This window comes from Cyrtonyx montezumae, unplaced genomic scaffold (assembly GCF_038088225.1).
Source record: "Cyrtonyx montezumae isolate F1298 unplaced genomic scaffold, pur_monq_1.0 scaffold_0, whole genome shotgun sequence".
Taxonomy (NCBI): Eukaryota; Metazoa; Chordata; class Aves; order Galliformes; family Odontophoridae; genus Cyrtonyx; species Cyrtonyx montezumae.
The window spans coordinates 27489012-27502909 of NW_027071824.1; the positions used below are offsets into that span (position 1 = coordinate 27489012).

At 35.9% G+C, this 13898-nt stretch overlaps 1 protein-coding gene across 1 annotated transcript in view; it reads right to left on the minus strand.

The window, feature by feature from the left end:
• SMOC2 (SPARC related modular calcium binding 2) overlaps positions 1–13898 on the minus strand; it is a 133541-nt gene that overhangs the window by 32735 nt on the left and 86908 nt on the right. Inside the window, exons 8-9 of the mRNA XM_065730871.1 lie at positions 6786–6972; positions 2257–2339 (exon numbers count right to left, since the gene is read on the minus strand). Coding sequence (XP_065586943.1) covers positions 2257–2339; positions 6786–6972 — 270 coding nt within the window. The remainder of the gene's footprint in view (positions 1–2256; positions 2340–6785; positions 6973–13898) is intronic.

Below are 13898 nucleotides of genomic sequence, written 5' to 3' on the forward strand. Positions count from 1 at the left end.
CTGCAGAGGTTTGCTAGACTAAAACTCATATAGCGCAAAATACCATAAGTGGTAAGAGAAAATCAAAAGACCATAGCCCAACTTAACAAAACTGAAATGATCAGGAAGGAACTTACAGCATGGAAAGTTCTTGGTAATTGTTTCACTGGGAAAATATCCTATCTTGGATAAATCTTTATTACTGCACTACCAGTTTGCATGAGAATTGAAATGTGAAAACTGGACAGTCCTCACCTCCTCATCATGGCTCTTAGAAATGAACCATCAAAAGCTTTTTCAGTTTTTGTTGTTGTTGTTTTGGGTTTTTGTTCTGTTTTGTTCTGTTTTATTTTTCAGGCAGAAGTGACCTACAAGTGATATCTTTTGCAGAACTAAGTGTAAATTTTTTTTTTTTTAATTTTCACTCTAGAGTTATACTCTCTTCTGAGTGTATGTTCTTCTCACTCAGAAAAATGCACAAATGAAATAAAATAATTATAGAAATCTCTAACTATGCAGGTGCTCTTTTGACAGAAAATGTTGGAGGCAAACAGACTTCATGTGGGCATAGGCTTGATCTAATTTCCACAGAAATTTGTGGCCAGCTTTCCAGTGGGTTTCATGGAGTACAGACTATAAAATATATCCCAAATTATCCCTGAACTACCTGCTAACTTCCTTTAAATTAAAGCAGCAGTAAATAACTTCAGTAAGCAAGTACTGACTGATGAAATGATGGATAAACATAATAAATCGGACCGTCAACAGAGGTGTATTTACCATTATATTTTACATACATAGAGATTTATGCAGTGCACATGGCTTTTGCTGAACTCTGTGAAGATCTAAACAGCACAATTGAAGCCAGGCATATTTAGCCCCATTTTTGCGCAGGAAATCAAAAGGAGGCAATTTGCAAAGAGTGGTAAAAGTCATGATCCAAGATCAATTTTTAGTGTAAATCAGTTTTTCATCTCTTAGTGTATATGTTCAGTATCTTATGTGCTAAGAGACAATTCAGAGTGAGTACCTCAGTCACGCCAACCTCTTTCCTACTATCTCTTCCATAAACTGATCACAATCTGCCTGAAACCTAACCACAGTTTCTGCCCCATTACTAGTGCTTTAAAAGACTGTTGTCTTACTGCTCTCACAGTTGGAAAACACAGTTTCCAAGCAAAATGTGTTCAGGGTAGTTTGCTTTTGTGACAAAGCTGTCACTGAGGAAAACAGTTCTGCTTCTCTTCCTTATTGTCTCAGAGGAACAGTATCTCCTCTAGCTCTTTTTTGTCTAAGTGAAGCAAATACTAATTACCTTCTCTTTTCCACAATATATAGTGCTGCATCTAGATAACTCATTTCACCTGTGTGCATCTATTTTCCCTGATGACCAGAATCATATCCATGGTTCTGGAAGAATCCAGAAAAAAATAGCCCATCTAAAATTGCATGAATGTTTCCTTGTCTGTCTTGAATGTGTTGTTCCTGTCTTTATGTCCCATCATACCCAGACAGGTATGTTTTTGGGTCACACTTGTCTTTTCTACTTCCACAGTAATTGTAAATGTTGCAACAATGTTTGCTTCAGAATTATTGTCTAGACAATTATCTTGGTGGTAAACTAAAATATTTCCTATGACATAGAACTACTCAAATCACTTGCTTATTTCTGATTCTTTACAACAGACAACAGCGATTCATAATTTCACCATAGCACGGACATTATCACTACAACAGGCTGTACCCTGTTATTTACATACCTTAAAAGACCAAATCAAAAATGAAACAAATCTGACTTCTATGTAGCTCAGCTACCCATAAATACAACCTCTCACTCATAAAAAGTCAGGGAAAAAATCTGATAAGCGCCAAACTTTGTCCCTACACCCTAGAGGAATAAATATTTTTCTAAGGTAAACTGAAGGTTACTCTTGGAAAACAATAAGTGGATACATTTTTTACACTGACTCGAAGATAAAGACCAATTTACCAAGGATTTTGCTCACTTCTTGGTATGATAAAAGTAAGAAATAATGCCAGTTTCAGTAATTGCATAATAACCACTGGAAAAATGTATCTTCTTTCTCTGACAACACACTACAATCCGTATTTATACACACTGTTCCAAAGCCAAACACTTCATTCAGTTGCAAATCAATGCAGCAATATCTAAGAGATTACTGTTTAGATACAAAGTAATGAATTGCTTTCTAAGTTATTGCAGTGACAAAACAAAGCGCTGAAATGCATGACACCAAGTTTATCTGTTTCACTGACCTTGAAGCTGTCGTCCTTTGTACAAATCCTTTGTTTTGGTTGGGTGAGCTCTGGCACTGTTATCACATTTAGGTTGTTCATACCTAAAGAACAAAAGTGAAGAAAATAAGACAGCCAAGGTTAACTTAATTTACAAGTAAATTTCCAATTTTGTATTCCAAATTAAACTTGTACATTGTTTTGCTCAAGGAATAAAACAGTTTCCCATTTGGAAGAGGGAATGCAAAATTATCTGCTTATTTTCTACTTACTTCAAAGAAGCTGAATAGTTATCTATTCCAGATTTTTTACAGGGAGGAAAACCAAAGAAAGAGAAAACTGTGGAGGGCTGCCATAAGACAATCCATAATGAAAAATATTATCTAAAAAATATTTTAAAAGTGAAGCTCTCCTCAATACCAGATCAAAATGCTATAAACAACATAACAAATTCTGGCATCTGACACAGTCCTCATGTTGTGAAACACTTACAAAAGCAACTTCAAAAATCACAGCAAGGCAGGTACTGTATTTAGTTAATACTGCAGCACTAAATGCATTTACTACTGTAACCTCTCCAAAGCAAATGTTAGTTTATGTACAAAGAGCTAACCATGAACAGCTAGCATTTCAAACAGGAGGGAAGTATTGCTAGAGATTCTGGAAGGATGGGAATTGGGCTGGAATAGCTCAGAATGAGTTGTGGAACAAATTCCATCTCTACCTGCTACATGAAAATTCTGGTTCTTCTTTCTGATAAAAATGTACTTAAAGCCAGATTGCTAGTCCAGTCTGTAACAAGAAGCCCCATGCTATTTGTGCCTTCAAAAAATAGTGACTAGTGCAACACCACTGCAATATCTTTTATGCAAGACTGGAAGCATGGGAACATCTGCTGCTAAACTCACATATTCATATTAATTGAATCTAGGTTATTTCATATTTTATTTTACTGCTCATCTTTGAAATGCTCTATTCTAGGTTCTGAAAAATCAGATTTACTGAACGACATACTAAAATATCTTATCTAAACATACTAAGTCAAATTTTCAGTACAAAATCTTCTTTTTAAAAACATTACATGGTGGCTGTATCTTGAGTTCAGGCTAGACCGCCCCAAGGAACAATACACAAGTAGTTCAGACTTTAGTTACCAGCTAGGATGGAAAAAAATATATATTCCTTTCTTCTTTTGAGCACATAATTTATTTTCACATCATCTGATGAAACTGCCTACTGGCCCATCTAATTTTGTCTGCTTCAAGAATGTACAGTGTTGTTTCACAGACATGGGAGAGGTACAGAAACTTTTTCCCCTAAAGAACAGCAAGAATAGAAGCTGCTTTGATAGCTTGGTTGGGATTTAGATACCTGATGGATGCTCACTTCAATCAGCCAAAAGGAGTGAAAGGGAAATCTCTGAGCAATATTCACTAATGCAGTGTCTGGCAACCAGCCTGGCCCCTACTTAATCTGATACCTGACTATGCATTCCCCTCATCTACTTGTTATTGTTACTGCCTACACTTTCTTCTTTCACCTTTTCTTCTACACCTTCACCTTATATTTTTGTTAAATACAGATGTAGCTCATCACATAGAAGCTAAATCTATTAAATGCCAACAGCTATTAAAATGCTGTAATATGAGAAGTACACTTTTAACTCTTTAAAGCAACTCAAGAAAGATAAAGTGAACTGTGAGAAATTTGCCATGATGACACGCTAGGAACTGATAAGTGAAAAACACTTGCTTCAGTTTTCATTGGGAAAGAGATAGCATGTCAGATTGGAGCACTGTCAGGTTAAAAAAAAATGTAGACAAAAGACCTCAATTTACTCTTCAAGAACTTTAAAAGAGAAAAACAAACAAAACAAAACAAAATAACAACAACAAAAAACACCTTACAATGAGTGTGTATCAAGATTCAGCAACGACTTCATAAAGGTTGCTTTATATCACTGAGCAGTGTGCTTGGAGGTTTAGAGGCATACATAGTTCTGGAGAATAAAGAGTTTTACAGAAATTCTCCACAGCGTGGGCAAACTAATACAGCAGCTGATCCTAGAGAATCTTGTTTGAATGGATTAAAGATTATTTTTCTTATGATCTTATCTGCTCAAAGTCACAGGTGATAACACAGACACAAAGTTCTGCTGAGTAAAAGGGCTGAGGATCATGCTGTATGTCCAGAAAGTGCTGGAAGCAAGCTGGCTGAGGCCATTCTGATTAGAGAGTATTTTCAGGGAGATTGTTCCTTGTACCCTTTACATGTATTATTTCTTTTTAGTCAAATGGATATCCTCTCTAGGCTTCCATACATGCCAGTTTTATATTACATTTTCATCTATTTCTTTTGCATTTTACTGCTTGGCTAACACAGCACCTTTCTTTAGAGTGGAGATGACATGCTCAGTGGATGAGGGGAGAGCAGTATGTATTGTAAATCTTGACTTCAGAGAGGCTTTTGACACTATCTCTGTAATGTTCTCATAGACAAACTGATGAAATGTCGGCTAGATTAATGAATAGGGGGGTGGACTGAAAACTGGATTAACTGCCAGGCTCAAAGCACTATGACCAGATGGATAAAATCCAGCTGGGAGCCAGTCACCAGTGGTGTGCTCCAGGGTTAAGTAACAGAGCCAGTTTTGTTTATCTCTTCAGTAATGACTAGAGTAGACCTTTAGCAAGTTTGCAGATTATACAAAACTGGGCTGGCACACCAGATGTGTTCTGCCATTCAGGGAAACCTCAACAAGCTACAGAAACTGGCTAACAGGAGCAGCATGAAGTTTAACAAAAGGAAATGCAAAACTCCATTACCTGAGAAGGAAAAATTCCATGACATAGCAAAGCCTAGGGGCAAAACACTTGAACTACAGCTCTGCAGAAAGGACCTGGTACTTCTGTTTCACGCTAAACTGAGTAGGCAGCAATGTGCCCTTGCATCAAAAAAGCCCATCAGCCTTCTGGGCTACCTTAGAAAAAGCATCATCAGCAAGCCAAGGGAGGTGACCCTTCCCTCTGCTAACTAATGGATCCAACTCTGGGCCTCACAACATGAGAGACAGAGACATTGGAGTGGGTCCAGAAAAGGGTAATGAAAATAATAGAGGAATGGAGCATTTGACATAATAAGGAGAGACTGAGTAAGCCTGTTCAAGGACTGTTCAGTTAGGAAAAGAGAAGGCTCAGAGACTAAACACTGGTACAGGTGCCCAGACAAGCTGTGGAGTCCATTGGAAATATTAAAAGCCCAATTGAACATGATTCTCAGCAACCTGCTCTAGCTGACCCCACTTTGGGCTTGGACAAGACAATCTCCAGATGTCCCTTCCAATCCCAGCTATTCTGCCATTCTGTAATAAAATGACAGTCACTTGGAGAAGTCTGAAGAAGTCAGAAGAAGTCCTATTGCTTCAGTGGAACAAGATGATTTGGACTTGATTTAGAGAATGAGAACTAAGGCTCCACAAAATGATTTAAGCCATAATTCAGTGAAGGATTATCACTAAATACAAGAAAGAGAAAATAAACCTACGGGTGGAGAACAAAGGAAGAGCAGAAAGAGAACCTTTAAAGGCTCTGTACTGATCCTGGATTTCAGGTCCAAATTTGTAATACTAAGTTTTGACAATCTATGGACCTCAGCTTGCCAGAACTAGATCTCTGGTAAAGTCATGTTCATTCCATCTTTTACTTTAATTTGTACAGACTATGGTATAAACAGCTATCAGTCAATCAGCACTTGGAGACTATGTGAAAACTGCATCACAAGAACACATACTGTAGAAAGGGGCTTATAACATGTTTCATAAATACTAGCTAATGATTAAAAATGGTTTCTGCTTAAGCTTCAGAAGGTTTATGACTGCATCAATATACCCATACTTCCTGCCAGCTTTGCATGGGCTTCTGTAACATTCCTTCAAGGGCCAAACCTCAATAACCAGCCTAAATAACATCCTTTGGAATCTGATATTTGCCTTGCCTACATCTGCTCTATGTGGCTTACAACACTACCATGCATCCGGCTCAGCTGAGATGACTGAACTCCTAAAGCTTCTATTAGTAACACACTAACATGATATTTCCGCTCCATGGGTTCCCAGGCAATTGTTCACCAAAGTAAGTCATATGAAATAGCTGAGGAAATTGCTGGAAAAATAACTGAACATTTCTGAGGTTGGACATAGTTTCTATCATAGACCATTTTACTTGGTGCTTCTATGTTGAGGCTAAGGACTGTGAGGTTTTCTCTGGGCTGCTTCAAGATCTGGCTTAATCACCATAGAATAGAAAGGACGGAAAGCAAAATAAATAAATAAATAAATAGGACTAGGGAAGCATACTGTCTGTAGTGTTGTAGTTAATCAGTCTTAGGCCATCTGGTCTTATGTTTGGTGGATCTTAGAATTATTTCACATCATTTTCCTATTGGAATAAATCTACATGACATAATTCCACTAGTAATAGAAATCTACATGCTAGGACGAGTACAGTAAGGCATCTTCTCACTGAAGGTTTAAGCACTGAACGTTTCCTTACCTTGTTGATGTACCAGGGATAGGACGTCCTGTGTCAACGAGAACACACCAGCAGTAGCCTGTGGAAGGATGGCACTGCACTGGTTTGTAAAGACCACCCTGTGCACATTCTGGAATGAACACGTTATCTTTTTGGGGTTGTTTAGCTTCCTCCAGGGCTGACTGCAGTTCTTGATCACACGATGATGCTTTTGGAAGGAAAAAAAAGATACTGAAGAAGCTTTATAGTAAGGACCTACCAGATTTCTTGAGCAGCTTTTATAATTTTCTTTGATCATATACAAGGATTGAAGAGGTTTGTTACAGTGTAAATATGAGGCATGCTTGTTTATGCTGTATACTGTTAAGACTTTAGTTTCCTTTTTATGCAGGTGCTTCATAATGAAGTCCAATACTACCTCCATACCTCAGCTCCTACACCAGATAAAATCTGCAAACAGTCAAATACTTTCTCTGCCACCTTAAGAATTCTCTCACATTCCACAGTCCCTTAACTACTGATTCTTTTCAGAGGGAAATATTCATCTAAATGTTTATTTTCAGCTTTTTCTTTCAAGTTTTGGAACAACTTCTTTGTACAATGAAAACTATTCCTCCTCCGTTCACGGTGATGTTGTTACTGGTGATAAATAATTTGCTCTGGAGACCAAACATGCAAAAGAAATAGTATATTTTTATCTCTGTCCTAACAGTATGTTTCATATCCTTCTGAACATGGGAAAATCTTACATGTCTACATATACCTAGCCTTTACATAAAACTGAACCAGGGGGCAAAGATCCAAAACTCCACAAGCTATGAGTGTCAGTCATTTCACACCAATAAGTAAAACACCAGTGTTGAAAAATTTTGATCACTGCTAAGCTGGTGTATGTGGCTCTGTAGGAGCTAATGAGATGACAGACTATTTAATCACACTATTTCTTTCTATAGGATTTTTAAAATCAGTCTCCTATCATGTGAAATTTAGTTGGCTAATAAAACAACTTCTGTTTAATACCCAAACTACTTCAGTGATTAAAAATCAATTTGAAAAACTAGAATGTTGACAACAATAGCAACTCTGCAAATACGCACATTAATAATATCTCAAGTTGATGGAATTTCAATCAATGAGAGAATCCCTCCAGTGAAAGAGAAGTTGTTTTAATGTTGCAAGAAAACATATCTGTGGAGAAACTTTGCCTGTCTCTTAAGTCCTTCAAAGACTAGCGACAAACAATTCTTTGAACCTCCATCAAGCTCTGCTTGACTTTTTCACTGTTCAACCCATAGAATAACAAGTTGAATATTGACTGGATTTTCTGGTGTATCTATACTGAGTTTCAGCTGCTGTCTAATCTCTAATCTCTACTCTTATCCATAAGGTTCAAAAAACTCTGTAAATTGTAAGAAAAAGTGTCATAAAATAACTATGTCCAGCTTCTTGTACATGAACAAGGTCAGTAAGATTTCTGGTGCAGCAGAAAAGAAGGCAGAAAGCCAGTCACCTAGCATCTGCACAATAGTGTGACTTCCACAATACTGTATTTTATTTCAATCTATGTAAAAAGTTTAAAAATCAAGCGTGCCACTTGCTAATTTCTTTTCAATACATTTATTTATTTATTTGTTAGTTCACTGATTTTTTAATTATTCACTTGTTTCATATAGTGGGACAGCTGGACAAACTGATAAAATTTGCATGTTTTTTTCTTGGTCTATTCAAGAGCATAATCACAGATTCAACAGTTCTCAAAACACTAGTGTTTCCATAATAAACTAATTAAGAAATCAGTAGAGTGAGGAGAGAAAGCTCCTTTAAAAAAGGCAAATTTTTACTTACTTACATGTTAATACTTTCACAGAAATAGCCATGGTTTCTCAAACTAGAAAACCATCACCAATACCCTCTTACAGCAGCTAAAATAAATCTTTTTGTCAGCAAATCTGGATAATGATTACTGACTTAAAATATGACAACCCTGGAAAGCACATCTCTTTCAGCTTGGTACTTCAATTTTGCATGTTGTATATAATCAAACAAAATGGAGTAAATACGGTAAAACAGCTGCAGTGGGAGGGAGGAAAATATTCATACTCTGTACACTCCAGTAAATTATTTTCTCATTCCTACCAATAAACCTTGGAATCATCCCATTGTCTACTGTGACCTCTTGTTTTACATTCTTGAAACCAGCAACAGAATCTGGCAGATGTACAGGTATTATAATCTCTTGCTAGCCCAGAGGAGCAATACATTTTCATGCTCTCTGTTTTGTTTAGGAAATGCAGAGACTACACAGGCAGGTCATCCAGATAGGCAAAATGTGATAGAAATCAGAAAGAAGTGTGATGGAAAATTCCCAGTTTAGATGCACATACAGACTGTGAGCCTACTCTGCACCATCATTCATGAGCAGTTCCGGATTCTATTGGTTGAAACAATCAGCAAAGGACTGCACTGATAATTCAAAACCACTAGTCATGAGCCACTGGGACAAACTTGCACTGTGTTAACTTAGCAGCAAGTATTAAAGCCCTTACTGACATTCCAAAGCAAAGTTTTCAACAAGGTACTACCCAACAGCCAGTGACAGTAACGAAAAGGAATTTTGAGTTTTAAAAGAAATGTTCTTAATGGCAGAAACCTCTGAAAAATAGACAGAAAGTCAGGATTCATAACAAATGCACCACAGCACCAGCACAGGCATTCAAGTCCATAAAAAGCATAAATAAAAGAAGTTATGATATTTCCAGGAAGCACTTGCCCTCAGAACCCTTCGTTTCTCATCCTTACACTACAGATGGGAAATCATAAAAAGAAGAGGAACTAAGCATTAATCCTAAATTATTTGTCAGATAAAGTGAACCAGATAAAATAGATTATTTTAGACAAACTGGAAACAATATAAATTAGTGTGATGGAAATTATACCTGTCAGTTTTGTATGTGCTAAATGGTAAATGTACTGAATATAAGTTTTTTTTATTTTTTTTATTTTTTTTTTAATTCACCAAAAGCGCATAATAGTTTGTTTTTTCTCTGCCTTACACAAAGGTAAACGATCTTCAGGTCAGCTATCAGGCAATGTTGTTATTGCACAAGAGAGTAATTCACTCAGATTAATTACTTTTGTATGCTATTTACATGACAATATGTGCTATCATTACTATTTTCCTGTTTATTTTCACTTTCAGAGCAATAGTTTTACTTTAAGATGTGTAAAACTGTATTTACCTATAATCCTGGTTGTTTTTTCCAGAAACAGAACCTTAGTACTCCATGTAATTTCCCCTCTAAGGAACCATTCATTCCCTTTCCAACTTTTCTTTAAATTATTTACAACAGGAGTGAAGATTCAGTTATAGCCTTGTGATATCTAAGAGCTCTTATCACAGAGCTACTATACTGCTGCAAATAATTGTCTCAGTGCTGTCAGAAGAATCATGGTCAAAAAACATTAATTTCCCAGGAGAACCAGTGATAAATGTCATTAACTTAGAAAATGCTTGACAGTTTGTCCAAACAATCTGACAACAACTATGATCTGGAATTGTAACAGATGGATGCCAGACATTCATAAAACAGTATGGAAAAAAAGATATATGCTTCAGTACAAAATAAAATAACATAAAATAACATAACATAATAAAATAAAATAAAATAATAATAAAATAATAATAAAATAAAATAAAAACCAAAGCCATTAAAACATATCAACTTTCTATGCAGTATTTTACTACAAAAACCTTCCTCTCAGAAGCAGCACAGCACTGGGATTTTTGTTGCAGGTTGATAAACTTTCCTAGAGTTTAGGCTTCTACCCAAATCTATATTTTATTCCTGGCTCATAAGCATTAGCCATTTAACACACAAATTGTAGTCATGTAAGAAAATAGGAATATTTTTCCTGGTTTTAAAACAAAAGCCTTGTAAAAGTATTTTTTGAAAGACGTGATTAAATTTGTTCACCAAAAAGAATGAGTTTTAAAATGTGCTTTAAATACAGTGTATGTCATACTGATACTTAATTTCTTCACTTTCTCCTTTAAATGTTTGTTACTAAATACACTTTTCCTGTTCTGGTTCAAGATGCCACAATAGTCCACCACAAATAACCAGAAGAAATGAATCATCTTCTATCAACAGGAAAAATACTCCAGCTAATGACAAAAAATATAGAGAAGTTTAATGTTTTGTATAAAATCTTGAGTCATTTCTTGTTGCTTGTGACTAATTCTCCCTGAGAATTAGCATCTTCATTTTAAAGAATCTTGTTAATTTCATGATAGGAAAATACCCCAACAGACATTGGATACAATGATGTGAGTAGTTATTTATGAGAGAATACACCTGCTAATCCCTAATGGGTTACTTAAAGTGTTTATTGTTGGTTACTAAGTTATGTTCTCAAGGGGAAAACAAAGAGTTTTCTGGGAACATCATCTCAAAAAAAAAAAAAAGTATATCTGTGCTATCTGTGCTTTTTGTCTGTAGCATACATGAAACACTGAGTACCATATTATATGAGTTATAATAATCATGTTAGTCTAGTAATGGGAGATGCTATAGCCCCTTGTTTCAGGGATTCTGGCAGTTATTGTGCTGTGTCATATCACAGCTTCTCACAGCATGTAGAATTTTCATGATTATAAATTATATATAAATATATATACATATATATTTGCTTAAACGTGTTTCTGCAGTACGTTCCAAGGAAACAAGCTGCCAAATCTGCAGAAAATTACAAAGGCGTTTGCTTGCTACTTTAACATTTCCTGCCCCTACATAAACATTTCCTTTCAATTTCCTTAACCTCACAATGTGTATATGACAAACAGAATTCATTCCAAATAGTTGTATTTTCATTTGATTCCTTCTCCCTCCTTTTCTCATTAACACAATTGACCATGAAAGGACAATTTAGATGGCCTGGTTTCCAGGTTTAAGGGGTCTTTTATTAGACCTCAAAGCTCAGTATCTTCTACAGAAAACATTCTCTGGAGGAGTACAACATAACATTAGCGACAGTTACTATGGCAGTTCTTCCATGACTATAAGAGGATGTCCAGACAAAATACATTCGTGTTTAAAACCCAGCATACAGAGATTTACCTTCTATGACAATTTCTACCAATCAAAATGTTATCAAAACCATCAGGCTGTCCTACTTAATTTAACCTAATTTAGGTACATTTTTAGAACACTTCAAATATTGCTTTTTACAACTTCTGTGCAAGTTTATTCCAAAATCATAACAGAATACCTGAATAATCCTTCAACTCACACCATGCAACCCCTTCAACCAGTTCACATCCCACGGGAATAAGAATTTGATTTCTTTGCTTAGGATGAACCCTTCCTGAACTACTGAAGTTAACAGGCACAGAGGAAACTGATTACAATGTGTTTTTATATTTCCAAATAGTTTTTATGGTCTTCAAGTTACTCTGAATGGATTTCCACTTAAACTACATCTAATTATACTTTCACATCTGAATAAAACATTCACCTTAAAAAAGGCAGTAGGAAGTGGGATAATTTCTATTCAAGCTACTTTCTCCCTGAAGAAGAATTTACATTGACTGGACACAGATCTGAGGAACAAAACAGTCTATAACAGCACTGGCCTTGTTATTCCTACCTCCAGCAAATATACACCCTCAAGTTAAACTAACAGGTTATTTACCTATAGCCAACCAATTGAGTCACTCATAATCCCTGACATCTGGTTCCACTATGAACACAGCATCCAAGGAAGTATGTTAGCTTACCTACTATAGATGAAGTGTTATAAGGGGGTTTAAGATGTCAGCTTCATACTCTTTATGTATATATTATTTTCTCATCCTTTATGGCCATATTGTGAACATCTCACACTAATCATTCTTAAAAAGCACTGTTGCTATGAGAATTTGTCTGCTTATCCTCTCTTAACTTTCAAGTAAATTCATATCTAACAAAAATTAAGTGTAACACTGTGATAGAAATGAAAGCAGGAACATGCTCTTGCTTCAAGCTTCTCATAGAGATTACTCAGAAAACCTGAATAAAATGGGAAACATTTCTTTGACCTACTAAATTTAGTGGACAATACATGTCTTAACTGAATATGTTCCCACATACGTATGTTTCTAGGTAAGTATTTATTCATAAATCAAGGACTGATTGGAAGTAATAGGTAACATAATATACACTCAGATATAGTCTCAAGACCAAATGGCAACCAAATCGTAAAACTAAAGTATGTGATGCCACATGTTTTGATTTATAGTAGGTTCAGATACTCATCAGCATGAGGGTTCTCGAGGCCTGATAAAAGCTGGTAACATTCCTACTCATGCTTATTCTTGTTTGCAAAAACTTGTGGGAACCAAATATTTCAGGTCCCTTGTGTGCACTTGAAGACTACTCTCAATTTACAACCGATCACTACTTTGCACTTTTGGAGTCTGAATGGATTATTGTGGCCAAAAAAAAAGCTGATGGCTTCAACAAAGCCCTGTATATTAATTTAAGCATTTTACTCCACTGAACAAAGCAAGATAAATCAACAGCAGATGCTCTCCTTTATTTATGTGGCTTCATAAACAAAGACACTGAAATACATAAGGAGGATCATCTGGAAATTCACTGAGCTGATTGAAACAAATAGCCAGAACACAGAAAGCACCAGCTCCCACTTATCTTTACCTAGAAAGAATAAAGTCACAATGACTCCAATCTTTTTGGAAGCACCTTTTACCCTAGGTTTGAGCAGTCAAGTGACATGGTGTCAAATCAAGATTACACAAATTCTGGTTCTAACAGTACACAAAAGTTGGGTGCCCATAAACCAAAGCTCATAGATGAGAACATGAGGACGTTCTCTTTAACTGAAGTTCTAAATAAATAGACCTATTGTGATTCTTAACATAACACCTCCGTTTCACACACACCCCTTCATTCTTTATTTTTCTCAGAATTTGAAATACTGAGAGCACTATGAGAATGGCCATAACTACAATATTGTAAGAGAAAAGGAAATGTTTTGCCACAGAAGTCTGCTGGTTTTGTGTTTAGTTTGCCTGTTTTAAATTTTAGTCCGACTTCTTAGTTAAAGAGAAGTATTTTATAAGTATTCACACTTTTT